Source organism: Danio rerio, chromosome 19 (genome assembly GCF_052040795.2).
Source record: "Danio rerio strain M-AB ecotype USA chromosome 19, GRCz13ab, whole genome shotgun sequence".
NCBI lineage: Eukaryota > Metazoa > Chordata > Actinopteri > Cypriniformes > Danionidae > Danio > Danio rerio.
The window spans coordinates 4,640,879-4,657,500 of record NC_141039.2 but is presented as its reverse complement, the minus strand read 5'-3'; the positions used below and the strand labels follow the sequence as shown (position 1 = coordinate 4,657,500).

At 32.3% G+C, this 16,622-nt stretch overlaps 1 protein-coding gene across 8 annotated transcripts in view; it reads right to left on the bottom strand.

The window, feature by feature from the left end:
- The window catches only part of trappc9 (trafficking protein particle complex subunit 9), a 303,088-nt gene that overhangs the window by 203,144 nt on the left and 83,322 nt on the right, over positions 1-16,622 (bottom strand). For all 8 annotated transcript variants that reach the window (XM_088651464.1, XM_088651465.1, XM_087295234.2 and 5 more), the window contains 3 exons: positions 11,559-11,644; positions 5,969-6,095; positions 5,231-5,363 (listed from right to left, as the gene is read on the bottom strand). In XM_088651464.1, the coding sequence (XP_088507590.1) occupies positions 5,231-5,363; positions 5,969-6,095; positions 11,559-11,644 (346 nt within the window). The remainder of the gene's footprint in view (positions 1-5,230; positions 5,364-5,968; positions 6,096-11,558; positions 11,645-16,622) is intronic.

The window sequence follows — 16,622 nt, the reverse complement described above, 5'->3', positions numbered from 1 at the left end:
GGGCTGCCAAAATCTCTCAAACAAACCATATTAAAGAACAAAAAAACTGTGAAAATATGCAAAATGGTTCTCGTATTCAATTTCTGCCAGACTGGGGGACGACAACATGAATTTGTTTTGAAATGTTTCTGAGACCAGACAAAAAGATTATAATGGAAAGAGACAATCCAAAAATGGATGAGAGGAGTTGTAACTGTAGTTTTGCCTATTCATTCATTCATTCATTCATTTTGTTTTCGGTTCAGTCTCTTTGTTATGAACTGCCTAGTTTTGCTTATATAAAACAAAATAAAAAGTATTGTAATACTTGTTATAATTTTGTTTCGGCTTAGTCCCTTTAATAATCAGGGATCGCCACAGCGGAATGAATCGCCAACTTATCCAGCGTATGTTTTACACAGCGGCTGCACTTGTAATAATAATTGGTTGATTTATATGTGAAGATGCATTGATGCTGTGAAATTTGCATTATATTTCTAATATTTTCCAAGTGATGTTTAACAAAGCAAGGACTTTTTCACAGTATTATGTTTGTCTTTTGGAGAAAGTCTTATTTCTATTCGTTTGGTTGAAATAAAAAATAAATATAATATAATATAATATAATATAATATAATATAATATAATATAATATAATATAATATAATATAATATAATATATAACATAACAAAACATAACATAACATAACATAACATAATACAATATAATATAATATAATATAATATAATATAATATAATATTATATAATATAATATAATATAATATAATTTAATATAATATAATATAATATATAACATAACAAAACATAACATAACATAACATAACATAATATAATATAATATAATATAATATAATATAATATAATATAATATAATAGAAATGTACAAACTGCTAGTCATTATTATTAGCCCTATTTAAAATAAATGTTCTGATTGACTATAAAACTAATTTAACTATTTAACCTAGTTTAGTGTTTAAATTGCACTTTATTAAGCTAACAAACTGCTTGAAATTGAACTTTACAACTGTGACTCAGTGAAAACCAAGACATATCAGTGATTCAGCATCTACAATTTATCATGTTAAAGAGGTTTAATATGTATTAATTAAATTAAAAACCTTATCGTTTCGTTGGAGTGCAGTGAGTGCACTATTCTGTGCTTCTGAAGGGCTGTATTTAAATTTCTGCCGTGTTTTGTCTGATGCAAACAGCCAAACTGCTAACAACACGCTACTCCTCACGTAGCATGTTGTTAGGACACGGGGTCACAATGTAACCTGCTCACCTAATGTTTACATTCGTAATATCTATATTATTTCCTAATTAATAACTACCTCATGTGGAACTCTGAATCTGCGTCTCATTTCAGAGGCTGCTACTGTTCACTAGAGGTGGCATTTTGGTCGCAGACACACACTTTGAGATCCTTCATGACTGAATAAAAAAAAAAATACGCTGTTTTCCACAAAGGCAACCCGGGGTGCTGAAATGTAATGTCTAAACTGGCATTGGGCTGGTAAAATGACCAAACAATGACAGATGTTCCGGCACGTAACACACATTTTCAAGGCAGAATATCTGACTTTGCATTGCTTTTCAGATAAACGAGAATATCACTAAGCATGTGTTTTAAATATCTGCAAACATATTACAGTATTTTTATACTTTAGAAGATTCAAAAACTTAAAATGGATGGATGGATGAATGAATGGATTAAAAATACATATCTCTGTTAAACAAAACCTAGGAAATAACTGAAAAAAGCACGCACACAATATATTAGTAAAACTTGAAAATAATAGCAAAAAATAGATAAATAAATGAAAAATGACCCCATTCACAAGTGAATATAAACTTGATTCTCATTATTTTTACCCGAATGATCCACAGAACAGTTTTATCTTTAGTCAATGTGTAAAATTTCTACCTATAAAATCTACCTTAATATATTCATTTTTTGTCATATATTTTGTCCAATATTATATATTTCTTCTCACATCAATAATCACATGGTTTATGTCGTATTTTGTACAATACATTTCATTTTAAAAATGTTAAAGATGTATTTTTTACTTTATCTTAATATCTACAGTTGATGTCAGAATTATTAGCCCCCCTTTTTTCCCAAATGATAATTAAAAGATTCAGGAAATTTTCACAGTATGTCTGATAATATTTTTTGTTCTGGAGAAAGTCTTATTTGTTTCATTCCGGCTTGAATAAAAGCAGTTTTTAATTTTTTAACACAATTTTAATGTCAAAATAATTATCCCCTTTAAGCTATATATTTTTTCGATAGTTTACAGAACAAACTATTGACATACAATAACTTGCCTAGTTACCCTAAGCTGCCTAGTTAACCCAATTAACCTAGTTAAGCCTTTAAATGTTACTTTAAGCTGTATAGAAGTGTCTTGAAAAATATCTAGTCAAATATTATTTACTGTCATCATGGCAAAGATAAAATAAATCAGTTATTAGAGATGAGATATTAAAACTAATATGTTCAGAAATGTGCTGAAAAAATCTCTCCGTTAAACAGAAATTGGGGAGAAAAATAAACAGGTGGCTAAACAATTCAGGGGGGCTAATAATTCTGACTTAAACTGTATATATTTATGTCTTATTGTGTGCCTTACAACAAGAGTTGCTGACCGAAAGGACAATAAACATTCTTGATCGACTCTCTTGATTTAGTAAATCTTTCAAAAGCAACATAGTATACTGTATGTTTCCCAGTAAACAAAACAACTTAAATTTACCCTGATCTTCAAAATCTTAAACTTTTAACCCCTCTCGGCTCTCAATGCATCACACTGTACATGATTCAAAGTTTACAGGGAAACTTTTGCTAGCTGGTAGGCTGATAAAAAAAAACCTCTGCAATCCTGACTCCCCAAACCTGCCAACAGCAGCCCTATAAGATCGCAATTTTTATTTTATTTTGGTGTGCGGTGTGCATCAGGCAGTCAGTGGGCTTTCTGTGAGCAATCGGCCGTGATGTCTGAGACCCAGAATAACCACCTGAACACTTCTTCTGATTCCTGACAGCTCTGAGCAAACTCACATGTCTATAAAACTGGCCAGACTACTGCAGCTGCAACATTAGTAGGCTATAATTACACAACCTTCAATGAACGCTATGCTTTCTTTGGATTAATTTTAATTTTACAAGTCACCTACAGTTGAGTTGTATAATTTTTCAATTCATTCAGGGCCTAGTCACACTATGCCATCTGTGCAGTGCCCAGACCCGTTTCCCGGATTGTTTGAGAAGTATGAGTGCGCTGAATCAGGCTCAAGCATGGTTCACTTGGCCGGCCCTGGCCCGGTTGGAAGAGGTGGGCCTCAGCGCTGTTCACTTGGGCTTTGGTGCGGTACGCTTGTGTGTGAGTGCAAAACGCGCCAAAGGCCAAAACTGAAAGCAAGACGTGACTTTTAAGGGACTGTTTCATATGGATTTATTAATCAATCTTACTGTTCAATGAACGCAAACTGCCATAGTTTATTAAATACGCAAACCCCTCACTGCACGACAGCTGCACCTTTAGCAGACCTCCTCATTCCTGCAGCATGACGGCTTTATAACTGTTTATGAGCACCAAAAGTGGCGGATCTGTTCGGCGAAATATCTAATTGCGTGTCACCGCATCCCTAAGGACTGTTTGGCGAAATATTTGACTGCATGTCACTGCATATCAAACAACAGAAACAATATAACTAGAGAAATCTCCACTGTGCTGAGTGAGAGCGCTCACTGAACAGCACAGCATTGATGGCGCAAGCGTGCCCAGGCCCGATTGTAGTGTGAGTGCAGGCCGTCGGGGGAAACGAGAGGGGGGACAAGTGTTCTTTGGCCCGGTTCGAGGCAACTGTACATAGTGTGAGTACGGCCTCAGTTGATCTGACAGTTAAAAATAGTGTTTGGGACATTTCATATGCAGCAAAACAGTTGCAGGATGACATTATGTCTGTAACAAACTGTAAAACATTTAAAGTATTTTAAATAGCCACTTAAGAGCTAAAATGTGCTGTCCACGCATGTGGCCACCAATGCTGATGACTTCTACTGCATAATATGAACGTATGTTGGCAAGACTTCAGGAGTCCTCCTATACTTTCAATCAGAAATGGGGTTGCTTTTTGCAATATTTGGAGAGCATGTAAAAAGAAAACTAAAGGGTTGTCATTTTGTCTGTTGTACTAAATTGTTTTATATTTGTTATCATTTTTGTTTGCTATTATTTTTATTATAATTTGTTTACATTGTTTTCCTCAATGTTGATTTTGTATATTGTGAATTTTAAGTTGTGTGGGGTATAAAGTTCAAATAAAATTTCAATGACAAAAAAGAAGCATCTATTTTGCAAAAAAAATCATATTTTGAACACAGTCTATCAGTTAATAGGCACGTTCATGAATTGACAATGGTATGAACTATATTTGGGCAAGGTGGGGGTGAAATTTATGTTTATATTAACATACTATTGTTATTACAGTATTATGTTGGCTTGAGACATTTATTTAAAACATTTAAACATATGATTATTATTATCTTGTAAGATAATCTCCTAAGGTTTTAACGCTGCAAGCATCAAATTTGGCCAAAAGCTGTGTTCTGCATTGTAGTTTGTTGCTATATCTTTTCAGACTTATTAGACTTACAGTTTTACTAAAAATTAATTCTATTTTTAAGGGATCAATTGTTATTTAGGAGGGTGTAACTCACAGCCAGGATGTAACTACAAAGGAGTCAAGCTTTAAATAGCACAATTATTGACACTAGTTGATCATTTTTGAATGAGATGCTAATGGTCTAATCTGATTCAATGAATTATGCTAAGCTAAGCTAAAAGTGCTCCCACCAGACCCGGAGATCGACTGAATGGATTTAAAAACTGCTTAGATAAGCTTCAAAATGATTTTTAAATATTGAAGTGTTGCTTTAACATTGTTTTTGTTTGCTATTATAAAGGGTGACACGGTAGCTCAGTGGTTAGCAATGTCACTTCACAGCAAGATAGTTGCTGGTTCGAGTAGCCGTAGTGTATGTTTGTGAATGAGTGTGGATGGATGTTTCACAGTACTGGGTTGCTGCTGGGAGGGCATCTGCTGTGTGAAACATATGCTGGAAAAGTTGGCGGTTCGTTCGGCTGTGATGAATAAAGGAACTAAGCTGAAGGAAAGTTAATGAATGAACGCTATTATAAAGAAGAAATAGATGTGAACCTGGGTAAAGACGTGCTGAGCTGCAGTCGAGGCAGCGACGGGACCACCTCCACCATACACCCGCTGCTCTTCACCCCCATCAGACCCTCCAGGATACAGTCACTGCTCACCCCGAACACAGACGTGTGATACCCTGCAAAACCAACAACATCACATCACACTAATGATCTGAAGGCAATTAGAGCTCATTAAAGTCCTCTGAAACGCGCTTGATTTGTAGACGCTCCGAACGGCTGGAATGGCCATAAAGCAGGGATCAAGGAGTTTATCCTGTTTTAATGAGAGGATATTTAGCTGGTTTATTCGAGCAGAGAAACGCTAGACTTTGATTTCAGGCATTATTACAGCATTACGGTCCAGCATAAATGTTCAGTGGAAACTAATTTCTCATTTTATTTTTGGTCCGGTTGCTTTTGAAGCGCACTGGAAAAGAATACTGATGAAATCTAAATCAACCCTATTTACTTTTTGTGCAATATTAATACGCCAATTACATAATGCTCTCAGTGTTCACTCGATAATATTTGCAATATACTCCTGACTGATAAAAAAAACTGGGCTACAGTATTACCTGTGGAAAATAAAAATGATAATCATACTGTTAACTTACTCTAACTTCACTCTAAATTGTAAACTTTTTGTGTTACTTTACTAAATTTAATTAGTTAGACAAGTCTGAACTAATTATTAATGTTTAGTTATCCAAACATTAACATAATGGCAGGGTTTGAATCTGACCGTTGATTGTGATGTTGCCTGCAGTGCGAGGAACTCCAACCAGAGTAACCGGATAAAGACCAGACTCCGCCGGTAAAGACAGAGCAGCAGGAAGAGACTCGAAATCCACACCGGATGTCAACAGACCCTGAGGAACAAAAAAAAACACACACACACACACATACACACACACACATTTAGTCCATGGAGACAAAGCCATAGCACATATTGGGTGAGGAGATTGCATCTAGAAAAAGATAATAAATTAAGATTAATTTAATAATAAATCTAGACTAAACTTATCATAGATAGATAAATTAAGACTAACCAAAATTCAATCTAGACAAAACAATAACAAATCTGGTGGTTAAAAGTTTTAATAATACAACTAGATTAAACAAAACATCATAAAGATAATGAAAATTGAATGATGAATCTTATAAACCTATTTTAAGAACAAGCATATAGACAGAACAATTTAATAAATAAACAAGTTTAAATAAATAAATAAACTAAAAATATAAACAATAACTTTAACAATAACTTGTTAAAACTGTGATAAAACGGTTTAGAAATGTATCTAAAACCCTAAAATCTAATAAAAACAAATGATTTAATAATACATCTTATAAACACATTTTTATAATAAACTTAGATAAAACAATTTAATAAATCAATAAGTTAAAACAAGTTAAAAACAAACATACAAACAAAAACTAAACGTGAATAATAAATCTAGGCAAAACAATTACATAAATAAATTTATAAAAATAAATAAATCTAGACTAAACCTAAAACAATAAAGAAAAATCGGGACATAACTATTTAATAAATCTAGACTATTCGAAAGTAAACCTAGACAAAACCAGCAATAAAATATAACTATATATTTTCATAGGTATGCTAGTCAATAAAAGAGGTGTGTTTATGCACATTGTTGGCAAGTTACTATTTTGCGAAACTAAAATAGACTGTGCCATTGAAGCGTTCAGTTTTTCCACTTACAATGTCCGCCATGTAAATAGCAAATGTGCCATGGCGCGACACACCTGACTCTAAAAGGGGAATGAATAAATAAGAAGAAAAATCAAACTAAAATAAAAATCTGAATAAATAAGAAGTACAATAAATAAAAAGCTAAATAAAAGTTTAATTAAATTATTATTTTTTTAAATCTGAAATATTTGTTTTGATTAAAAAAAATCATTTAGTTAAATTAAATACTTATATTTCACTTATTTAACTTAAGGATTAAATAAAATATTAACAAAATAAACAAAATCAATACATTAATCATTGAACATTGAATAAATAATGGATTAAATAAATAGTCAAAAAATAGTTAACAAAATAAAAATGACAAAATAATAGTTGAATAATAAATAAATAAATAAAAATACTTTTGAAATACCTGTTCTGAGGCATACAATTAAACAAAAGTAAAAATGTATTATTTACACATTATTTTAATTAAGATCGATTATTACGGTAAATTATTAAATTGAATGACAATGAAAATTAATGGGTAAAATTAAATATTAACTAAATAAAAAATGAAATGAATAAAAAGTCAAATTAAAGCTAAATTAAATTAAATCATTTTAATTAATTTTATTCAAAATAATAAAAAAAATTATTTAAATGTATATGCAATAATTGTATTTTACACTAAAGAAACCAATATAAATGTGGTAATTTAGATCAATGTGGTTATTAGGAAATAAAAAAATAAAATAAAATAAAATAAAATAAAATAAAATAAAATAAAATAAAATTAAATTAAATTAAATTAAATTAAATTAAATTAAATTAAATTAAATTAAATTAAATTAAATTAAATTAAATTAAATTAAGAAAACGTAATACAAAAAAAGTTAAAACAACCAGAGTCTTGCCTTAAACAAAAACCAAATAATTAAACTTAATCTTAAACACAATAATGAAAACAAATTAGCAAATGCAGAAACCAAAAACAGATTTGTGACCAAAACACAGGAGGACCAAAGCTTTAAGGATGTTCAAGTTTTTTTTCTTTTTCCTCCAAACATCACGTAATCAAGCACGGTGATATCTATCTGATCTGGAGGAGATGAAATCATTCCCAGCATGCTCTGCTCATCACCCATGGAGAAAATTGCTCTTGTTCGCAGCACTACAGAGAAAAGCAGCGGCGGATTGAAACGCAGCCGCTTTACACCTTCAGCATTATTGGAGAAGTGGAACTGCTGTCTTCTATTCATCCAGCGCACACACATACACAGACACACAGACGTACCATTCACACTCCATAAAATGTGTTTCCTGAGCTTTTATCATATTAGACCCACAATGAGAGCAGGAAAGAATCAACTATTGGAGGATTTTTCACTTCACTGATATCTGCACCTAGTGTCTCTGTGACATGAAACTGAGATTACACTGAATGACTGAACGGGATAAATACATACAATAATAAATAATGAATGCAACACTGAACAAAACAAAAAGCAAAAGTAAAATAAAATTTAAAAATTAAATGTGAAAAAAATGGACATTAATAAATGAAATAAATGAAAGATTAACAAAAAAGAGTAAATAAAAAGTAAACATATACATTAAAATTATAGCAAAATAAACTAAATGAATAAATAAAAAGTTAAATAAAAATAGAATAAATTTTAAAGAAAAAATGTAATAAATTTGAAAAAAAATAAATATTTGTTCTGAGAAATAAAATTAAACAAATAATTAATTGCAATAAATAAAATGAATATATTTCATTTTATTTTAATTAAGATTCATTATTACATTAAAGAATTACATTGAATGACTGAATGAATATTGATAAATGCATGAAATGAATGAACTAAATAAAATTATAGCAAAATAAACTAAATAAACAACAAAAAATAAAAAATAAATCTAATTAAAAAGCCAAAACAACAAGTTAAACTAAATTAAAAGCAATACAAAATACAAATACATATTTCAAATAAAATAAAATAAAATAAAATAAAATAAAATAAAATAAAATAAAATAAAATAAAATAAAATAAAATTAAATTAAATTAAATTAAATTAAATTAAATTCTCTGAGAAAAAAATGCTTTGGACTAAACATAAACAGCAAAGACAGAAAAATCCAGCCCTTTTCAGTTCATAACTATGAACTAGACTTTTCAGATTTGTCAATGTGTCTGGATATGACTATTTCTATTAAAAACAGTGACCGTCAAATTCCCCATCAGTCAATATTCAAGTGTGTCTGAAGTCAATAAAATATCTAAAATCACTTAATGCAGCATTAACAGCTCCGCTATACTTGAGACAAATGATTTAATGTAGTCAAACCATAAATATGTTTCATCTGCAATGATGACGAATGATCTCACCTTTAAAACACAGCAGTGTAAAACCTGCACAACACACATAATGGGGACCATCTTACTACTGTGAAATAACTCATTTAAATTTCCTTCTTGAAAAGGTTAATTAGCCTGACTGCTAAAGCTAACGATCTGTTTTGCGTGTGTGTGTGTGTGTGTGTGTGTGTGTGTGTGTGTGTGCGTTCTGAATAAAAAAGCTATGGAAATTTTGCTCTTTGTTGGTCTTTTTTCTACTGGTTCCACCTGACAAAAATGAAATGACCCTTTTTTGAAAAGCGCCGCTCCGTAATTACAGGCACTTCATTAAACCAAGAGCAGAATGAAACCAATACCTAGAAGAGAAACACTTTCAAAGCAAGCGGCAGAAGCTGACATTATAAGAGTCGCAACTAAATGTGTCTGTGTGTATGTGTGTGTGATGATTTTTAAAGTTTTACATGTAACATTTAAATCTGTAAAAAAATATTATTAAAATCATATTAATATATAATACATAAATACTAATATAATATAAGCAACTATATGTGATGATATTAGTGCTGGGCAAGGATTAATGAATAATCGTATCCAAAATGAGTGTTTGTTTTGATAATATACATGTATGTGTATTTGTTAGTATGTATATGTGATACAAACAAAACTATACTTAATAATTTTGTTACATAATAATTTAGGTCTATAATTCATATTTAAATAGAAATAATCTTATACTTAAATATATGCATATTCACTACCAGACAAAAGCATTGCCGTCGATCCCAGTTGTAAGAGCAACAAATAACAACTTGACCTCTAGTTAGATAGACTATGGAGAAAAAATAGCTTAAAGGGGCTAATAATTTTGACCTTAAAATGTTTTTTTTTTTTATTAAAAACTGTTTTTATTCTAGATGAAATAAAACAAATAAGACTTTCTCCAGAAGAAAAAATATTATCAGACATACTGTGAACATTTCCTTGCTCTGTTTAACATCATTTGGGAAATATTTAAAAAAAGAAAGTCTTGTGGTAGATGTGATTTATAGAGTGTCGCCAGGGTGAGGTCATCAGTGTGAGGTCATACTGGTTCATCCTGGCATCATCAGCAGTGCCATCTGACACAGATTTAATAGGACATCACACTGAGCCCATCTGGGGCAGATCTCTTTTACACACACAAACACAATCCACAATTCCAAACAACTTTTTTGTCATGTACGCAACACTCCAAATAAAAAAATATTGAAAACAAATACACAGAACAGACAACTTTTACAACTAACCGTTTAATAAGTAAAACTAAATAATAAATAATAATCAGGGCTTTACATTAACACCCGCAAACCAGCCAAATGCGGGTAGATTTCAGCTCTGGCGGGTTAGACAGACACCTCTACTAGTCTCTTTGGCTGGTTGGAAATCATTTTTAAATTGTAGTCTTCTTAAAAGCAGGGTTCGACAATAAGCATGGCCCAATATTTGTGCAAATGTGATATTAGAATCGAGAAGAAGCACGACTGACAAAAATAACTGTTCGCACAAGCAAACAATGGTGAATACAGCATGATCACTCGCGCTAACTGCTGATGTGATGCGCGCGACTGTTAAAAAGCGCTTTTTTTTTTTTTTTTTTTTAAAGAAAGGTTTTGTTGAATTAAAAAGTGAACCTATGAAGCTATATTTTCCTTGTTTTTACACATTAAAAAATTGTGGCTAAGAAATACTTATTTGTTGTGGTCAGAGATAAATTTTTAAATCCTTAATTTTGAGCCCTAAAAAGTCCTGTGAAATAAAAACTGATTGCATTGTGACACAACACATTTGCTCATGCACACTGAGCAAGCTAATACACAATACACACAAAATTGAAATGAATGAGAAGGCACGTGGACAACACAACATCTAAATCAAGTCATGTTAGCATGTCAAAGTCAAATTGAAGCAAAATATATTTTCCCAACAAGAAAAGTGTGGCTAGTGAAAATGGTGACTGGCTAGTAATGTTGGAAATCTACTAACCATAGTAGCTGGTGATCAAATAAGTTAATGTCAAGCCCTGATAATAATAAAAAATAAATAAATAAATAATACAAAAAATAAATAAAAACTAAGAATAAAAGTAAAACCCCAAATAAACAAAAATAGATATCTTTTTGAGAACCAATGATGGCTGGATTCTGATCATTAGCTCATTAAACTGTATATATATATATATATATATATATATATATATATATATATATATATATATATATATATATTCTTACCATATTCTCCACTCGCAGTTCAAAAGGCATTGGATTGTAGACCATTAACTGCACCTCACACACATCGCCCTGAACCCACTGGAAATCTGCAACACACACACATACAAATGCCTTTAAAATAAACATCAACACAGTATACATGCATACAGAAAGAAAAGCATTGAGCTCTAAAACATAGGACGATTCATTGATGTGGACAGCCCGGATCAATATGTTTGCATGCTGTGCTTTATAAATATGATCAAACTAAAGAAGAGCCAGTGGCGGCTCCCAATATTTCATTAGACACTGGGGTGCCATAAAATGACCTCATATGACAGTTACAACACGCTAAACTCATATGTTTATCAGATCCCTGGGAATCGAACCCATAAACATGGTGTTGCTATATTTTTTTTAATTTTCAACAGTCAAACATGTGTTTAAAGTGCTCCAATTTTAGCCTTTTTCAGTCATTCATTCATTTCCCTTCAACTTAAATTGAGAGGTCACCACAGTGGAATGAACCACCAACTATTGCAGCATATGTTTTACGCAGGGGATGCCCATCTAGCCGCAACCCAGTACTGAGAAACACTGATGCAAACCCCACACAGAAATGCCAACTGACCCAGCTGGGACTTGAACCAGTGACTTACTAGCTGTGAGGCGACAGTGCTAACCACTGAGCCACTGTACTGCCATTTTAGCTTTTTTAAAATGTTTAAAATAAGTCTATTGTGTCTCCATAATGTGTCTAAGAAGTTGCAGATCAAAACACCCATCAGATCTTTTATTATACCCTGCTGAAAACGTACATTTTTGGGTCGGAGGGAATTGTAGCTGTTTATGTGCCTGTGCCTTTAAATGCAAATGAGCTGGCTGTCCCCGCCCACTCTATCCGGTTATTCAGAGAAGGATAACTAGGATCAGATATCAGGATTGCAGATGAAACCAAGATCCACACTCACAAATACCACAGATGAATGAGCCACACACAAATAAAATGAAAACGTTCACTGCACACACAAACACACACACACAAACAAACAAATAAACACGTGCACTGTTTTAGCTCATCTACTCACGACAAATGTGACAGCATGCCTACTAAACAAATAAATATGCTGCTGTGTAGAAATCTATTATAGTTACGTGACTGTACAAAGTAAACTTGATTTAACACACACAAATCGAGACTCGTGTTACGTTCATTTACTCGTCGATACACAAGATGGCACCAAGATGCACAAGATGGCACAGCATCATGACACACAAGCAGACACATGAATGTGGATGTAAGTATATGGATGTGAGCTTTTTCAGTGACAATTATGGTGATTTGAAGTTCCCAGATGTTTGAAGTTCCCACATTCAAGTGGTTTTGTTTGTGTCAGCTTTCTGCCATCTTGTGACTGAATATTGTGCAAGTTAGTGTATACTCCATTAGCTCCACTCAGCCCGTTTAGTTTCTGTCAGCTTTGCATTTATGACTGTTTGGCAGCATCTTGTGACTGAATATTGTGCAGGTTAGTGTATGCTCTATTAGCTCCATTCAGCTGATTTAATTTCTGTCAGATTTGTGCCACCGTGTGACTGAATATCGCGAAGGTTAGTGTTTGCTCCATCAGCTCCACTCAGGCGGTTTAGTTTCTGTCAGCTTTGCATTCATGACTGTTTGGCAGCATCTTGTGACTCGATATTGTGCAGGTTAGTGTATGCTCCATCAGCTCCACTCAGGCGGTTTTGTATCTGTCAGTTTTGCGTTTATGACTGTTTGGCGTCATCTTGTGACTGAATAATGCACAGGTTAGTGTATGCTTCATCAGCTCCACTCAGCCGGTTTAGTTTCTGTCAGCTTTGCATTTATGACTGTTTGTCACCATCTTGTGACTGAATAATGCACAGGTTAGTGTATGCTTCATCAGCTCCATTCAGCCGGTTTTGTTTCTGTTAGCTTTGCATTTATGACTGTTTGTCACCATCTTGTGACTGAATAATGCAAATGTTAGTGTAAGCTTCATCAGCTCCATTCAGCCGGTTTTGTTTCTGTTAGCTTTGCGTTTATGACTGTTTGGCGTCATCTTGTGAACGAATAACACTTAGGTTTGTCTATGCTCCATCAGCTCCACTAAGCCAGTTTTGTCTCTGTCAGTCTTGCATTTATGACTGTTTGGATGCCACCTTGTGACTGAATAATGTACAGGTTAGCTTATACTCCATCAGCTTCATTCAGCCGGTTTCATTTCTGTCATCTATGCGTTAATGACAATTTGGCGCCTCTTTTTACTGAATAATGTGCAGGTTAGTGTATGCTCAATCAGCTGCACTCAACAGATTTTGTTTCTGTCCGTTTTGGATTTATGACTATTTGGGACTATCTTGTGACTGTTTAATGTGCAGGTTAGTGTATGCTCCATCAGCTCCACTCAACAGATTTTTTGTATCAGTTTTGCGTTCATGACTGTTCAGAGCCATCTTGTGACTGAATAATGCACAGGTAAACGTGTGCTCAATAAGCTCCACTCAACTAAGTTTCTGTCAGCTTTGAGTTTATGACTGCTTGGCGCCATCTTGTGACTGAATAATGCATAGGTTAGTGTATGCTCCATTATCTTCACCCAGCCGGTTTAGTTTCTGCCAGCTTTGGGTTTATGACTGCTTGGTGCCATTTTGTGACTGAATAATGTGCAAGTTAGTGTATGCTCCATCAGCTCCACTCAGCCAGTTTTGTTTAGATCAGCTTTGAATTTAATTAAAGAGTTAATTAACTATTAAGGCTTAGAAAATGTTTTGTGTCTAATTAGTATAGTTTTGTGACAAGTAGCCATGTAATAAGCAGGATAATGTGCATCAAATATGATTATTCTTGGCAAAATAAAGCTCTTCAATCTTATACAACAGCCCTCAGCTTTACATTGGGATGCCAATGAGCCTGTCCAGGCTTTATTCTGCAATAACAACTTGCTGTATATACTTTATCCCTAACGTATTCCATGCATCTAAAAAAAAGAGACATGGCTCTATTCTAATGTAACCATGCAACTTGAATCAAATCAAAGGCTTGTGAATCAGGAGGGAATCTGAATCGATAGCCAGCTCTAGCTGCTCCAGGAATACTCAGAGACTGTGGACTGGAGTTCCTCAGCCCAGCTTTTCCATTAATCCAGAGACGGAGCCTGATACTGATTAAGCGTCTCCAAACAATGGCCCTGTTCCCTCGGGAGGAGAGATATTCACCGTATTATCTACAGTATGCTTGCAGATTTCACGCTCAAATTAACCGGAGCCCGTCTCAGACTAATAATCATCCGCCGCTGAAGGCCATACGGAGTTTAGAATGCATGAATTATTTTCGAAGAATGAAAAACCAACAGTATCTATTCTCGTCCGTCGCCTTGGAAATACAGTTACTGTTGACATTTCATGAATTCCACAAATCTGGAGCTCATTGAGTCTTTCACAGCTGAAAGAAATGATTGTTGTCGTGAGGGAGACAATTTGCTGGAGAGCAAAATCATGAGATGACATAATAATGTACAAATCATTCTTGGGTTTTTGTACACTAGCTGGATATATAAGCACTAACATAAACATTTACTGTTATTTAATTTTAATGAATAAAGAAATACAATTTGACTGTACTTTTCTTATTTGCTTTACTGACTCATGAAAAACATTTATCTATGTGTTTAAACATCTTTGCATATATGTATATAAATATATATATATATATATATATATATATATATATATATTTTTTTTTTTTTTTGATTGTTTACTTCGAATTATAAATACAAACTAATTATCAAGGATATAAATAAATAATTTTAATGATTAGATAAATACAATTAACAAACATACTTTATTCACTCATTTACCACATTTATTTATTTGTTTAAACACGCTAGCATATATATATTTTTTTCTTTTTTTTATTTACTTTTATTTATTTGTTGACTTTTGCTTATGTACATTTTTATTTACTTTTATTTATTTATTTAATTAAAATTATAAATGTTATTTAATTATTAAGCATATAAATACACAATAATTTTAATAAATAAACAAATACAATTAACACACATACTGTATTATTTTTTCTTATTTGTTTTGTTTTACTGATTAATTTATCTATTTTTAAACATGCTTGCTTATACATATTTTTAATTACTTTCATTTATTTATTTCTTTACTTAAAACTACACAAGCAAATGAATTATAAGGAATATAAATAAATAATAATTAAATACAATTAACAAACATACTGTATTATTTTTCTTATTTGTTTTGTTTTACTGACTCATTTACCACAATTATTTATTTTTTAACACATTTGCTTTTACATTTTTTAATTTAATTTATTTATTTATTTACTTTAAATTATAAATGCAAATTAACTATCAAGCATATAAATAAACAATATATAAATGAAAGCCATTAAATCAAACTGAAAATTTAATTAAGCATATTCACATAAATAAATAGGATTAAATAAAACAAGAATTGAAAACTAATTAATTATCTGATTGAGTATATGAATGGAAATTATTATCAAACAATTAATTACATCAGAATAATACATCAATATTACCTAATCTAAATTAAATTAAAAAATAATAACACAACTTAAAAGGTTTTACACAACACCATAAATGTAAAAAAGCAATTAAATAAAGTAAATAAATAGATAAAAGTAATGTTTGAGAAACATTGTTCTTCCTTCTAAAATAAACCATATTAGTTCAGGCCAAACATATTCAAGTCTCTCCAAATCCAGACCAGCATGAATTTTGCATCCAAATACAATACTTTTCCCACTTCCATTCGAAATTTAATAATCCATTTTAAACTGGTGCATAAACCTAGTGTGAACGTATTGCTGGGCAACACTCAACTGACACACACTAAACTCCAGAGGGAAATTAAAGCGGGCTTGAAAAAGCAGCTTCTTTATTACAGCAGCAGTGAAGCCCAGTGCGCCAGATGCTTTTCCATATGATGAATGCATCAGAAGACAGAGCAGCCCTCAGAAATGATGAGAAGTGGACAAGATAGGCCAGGACAGGCCAATTACATGCAATA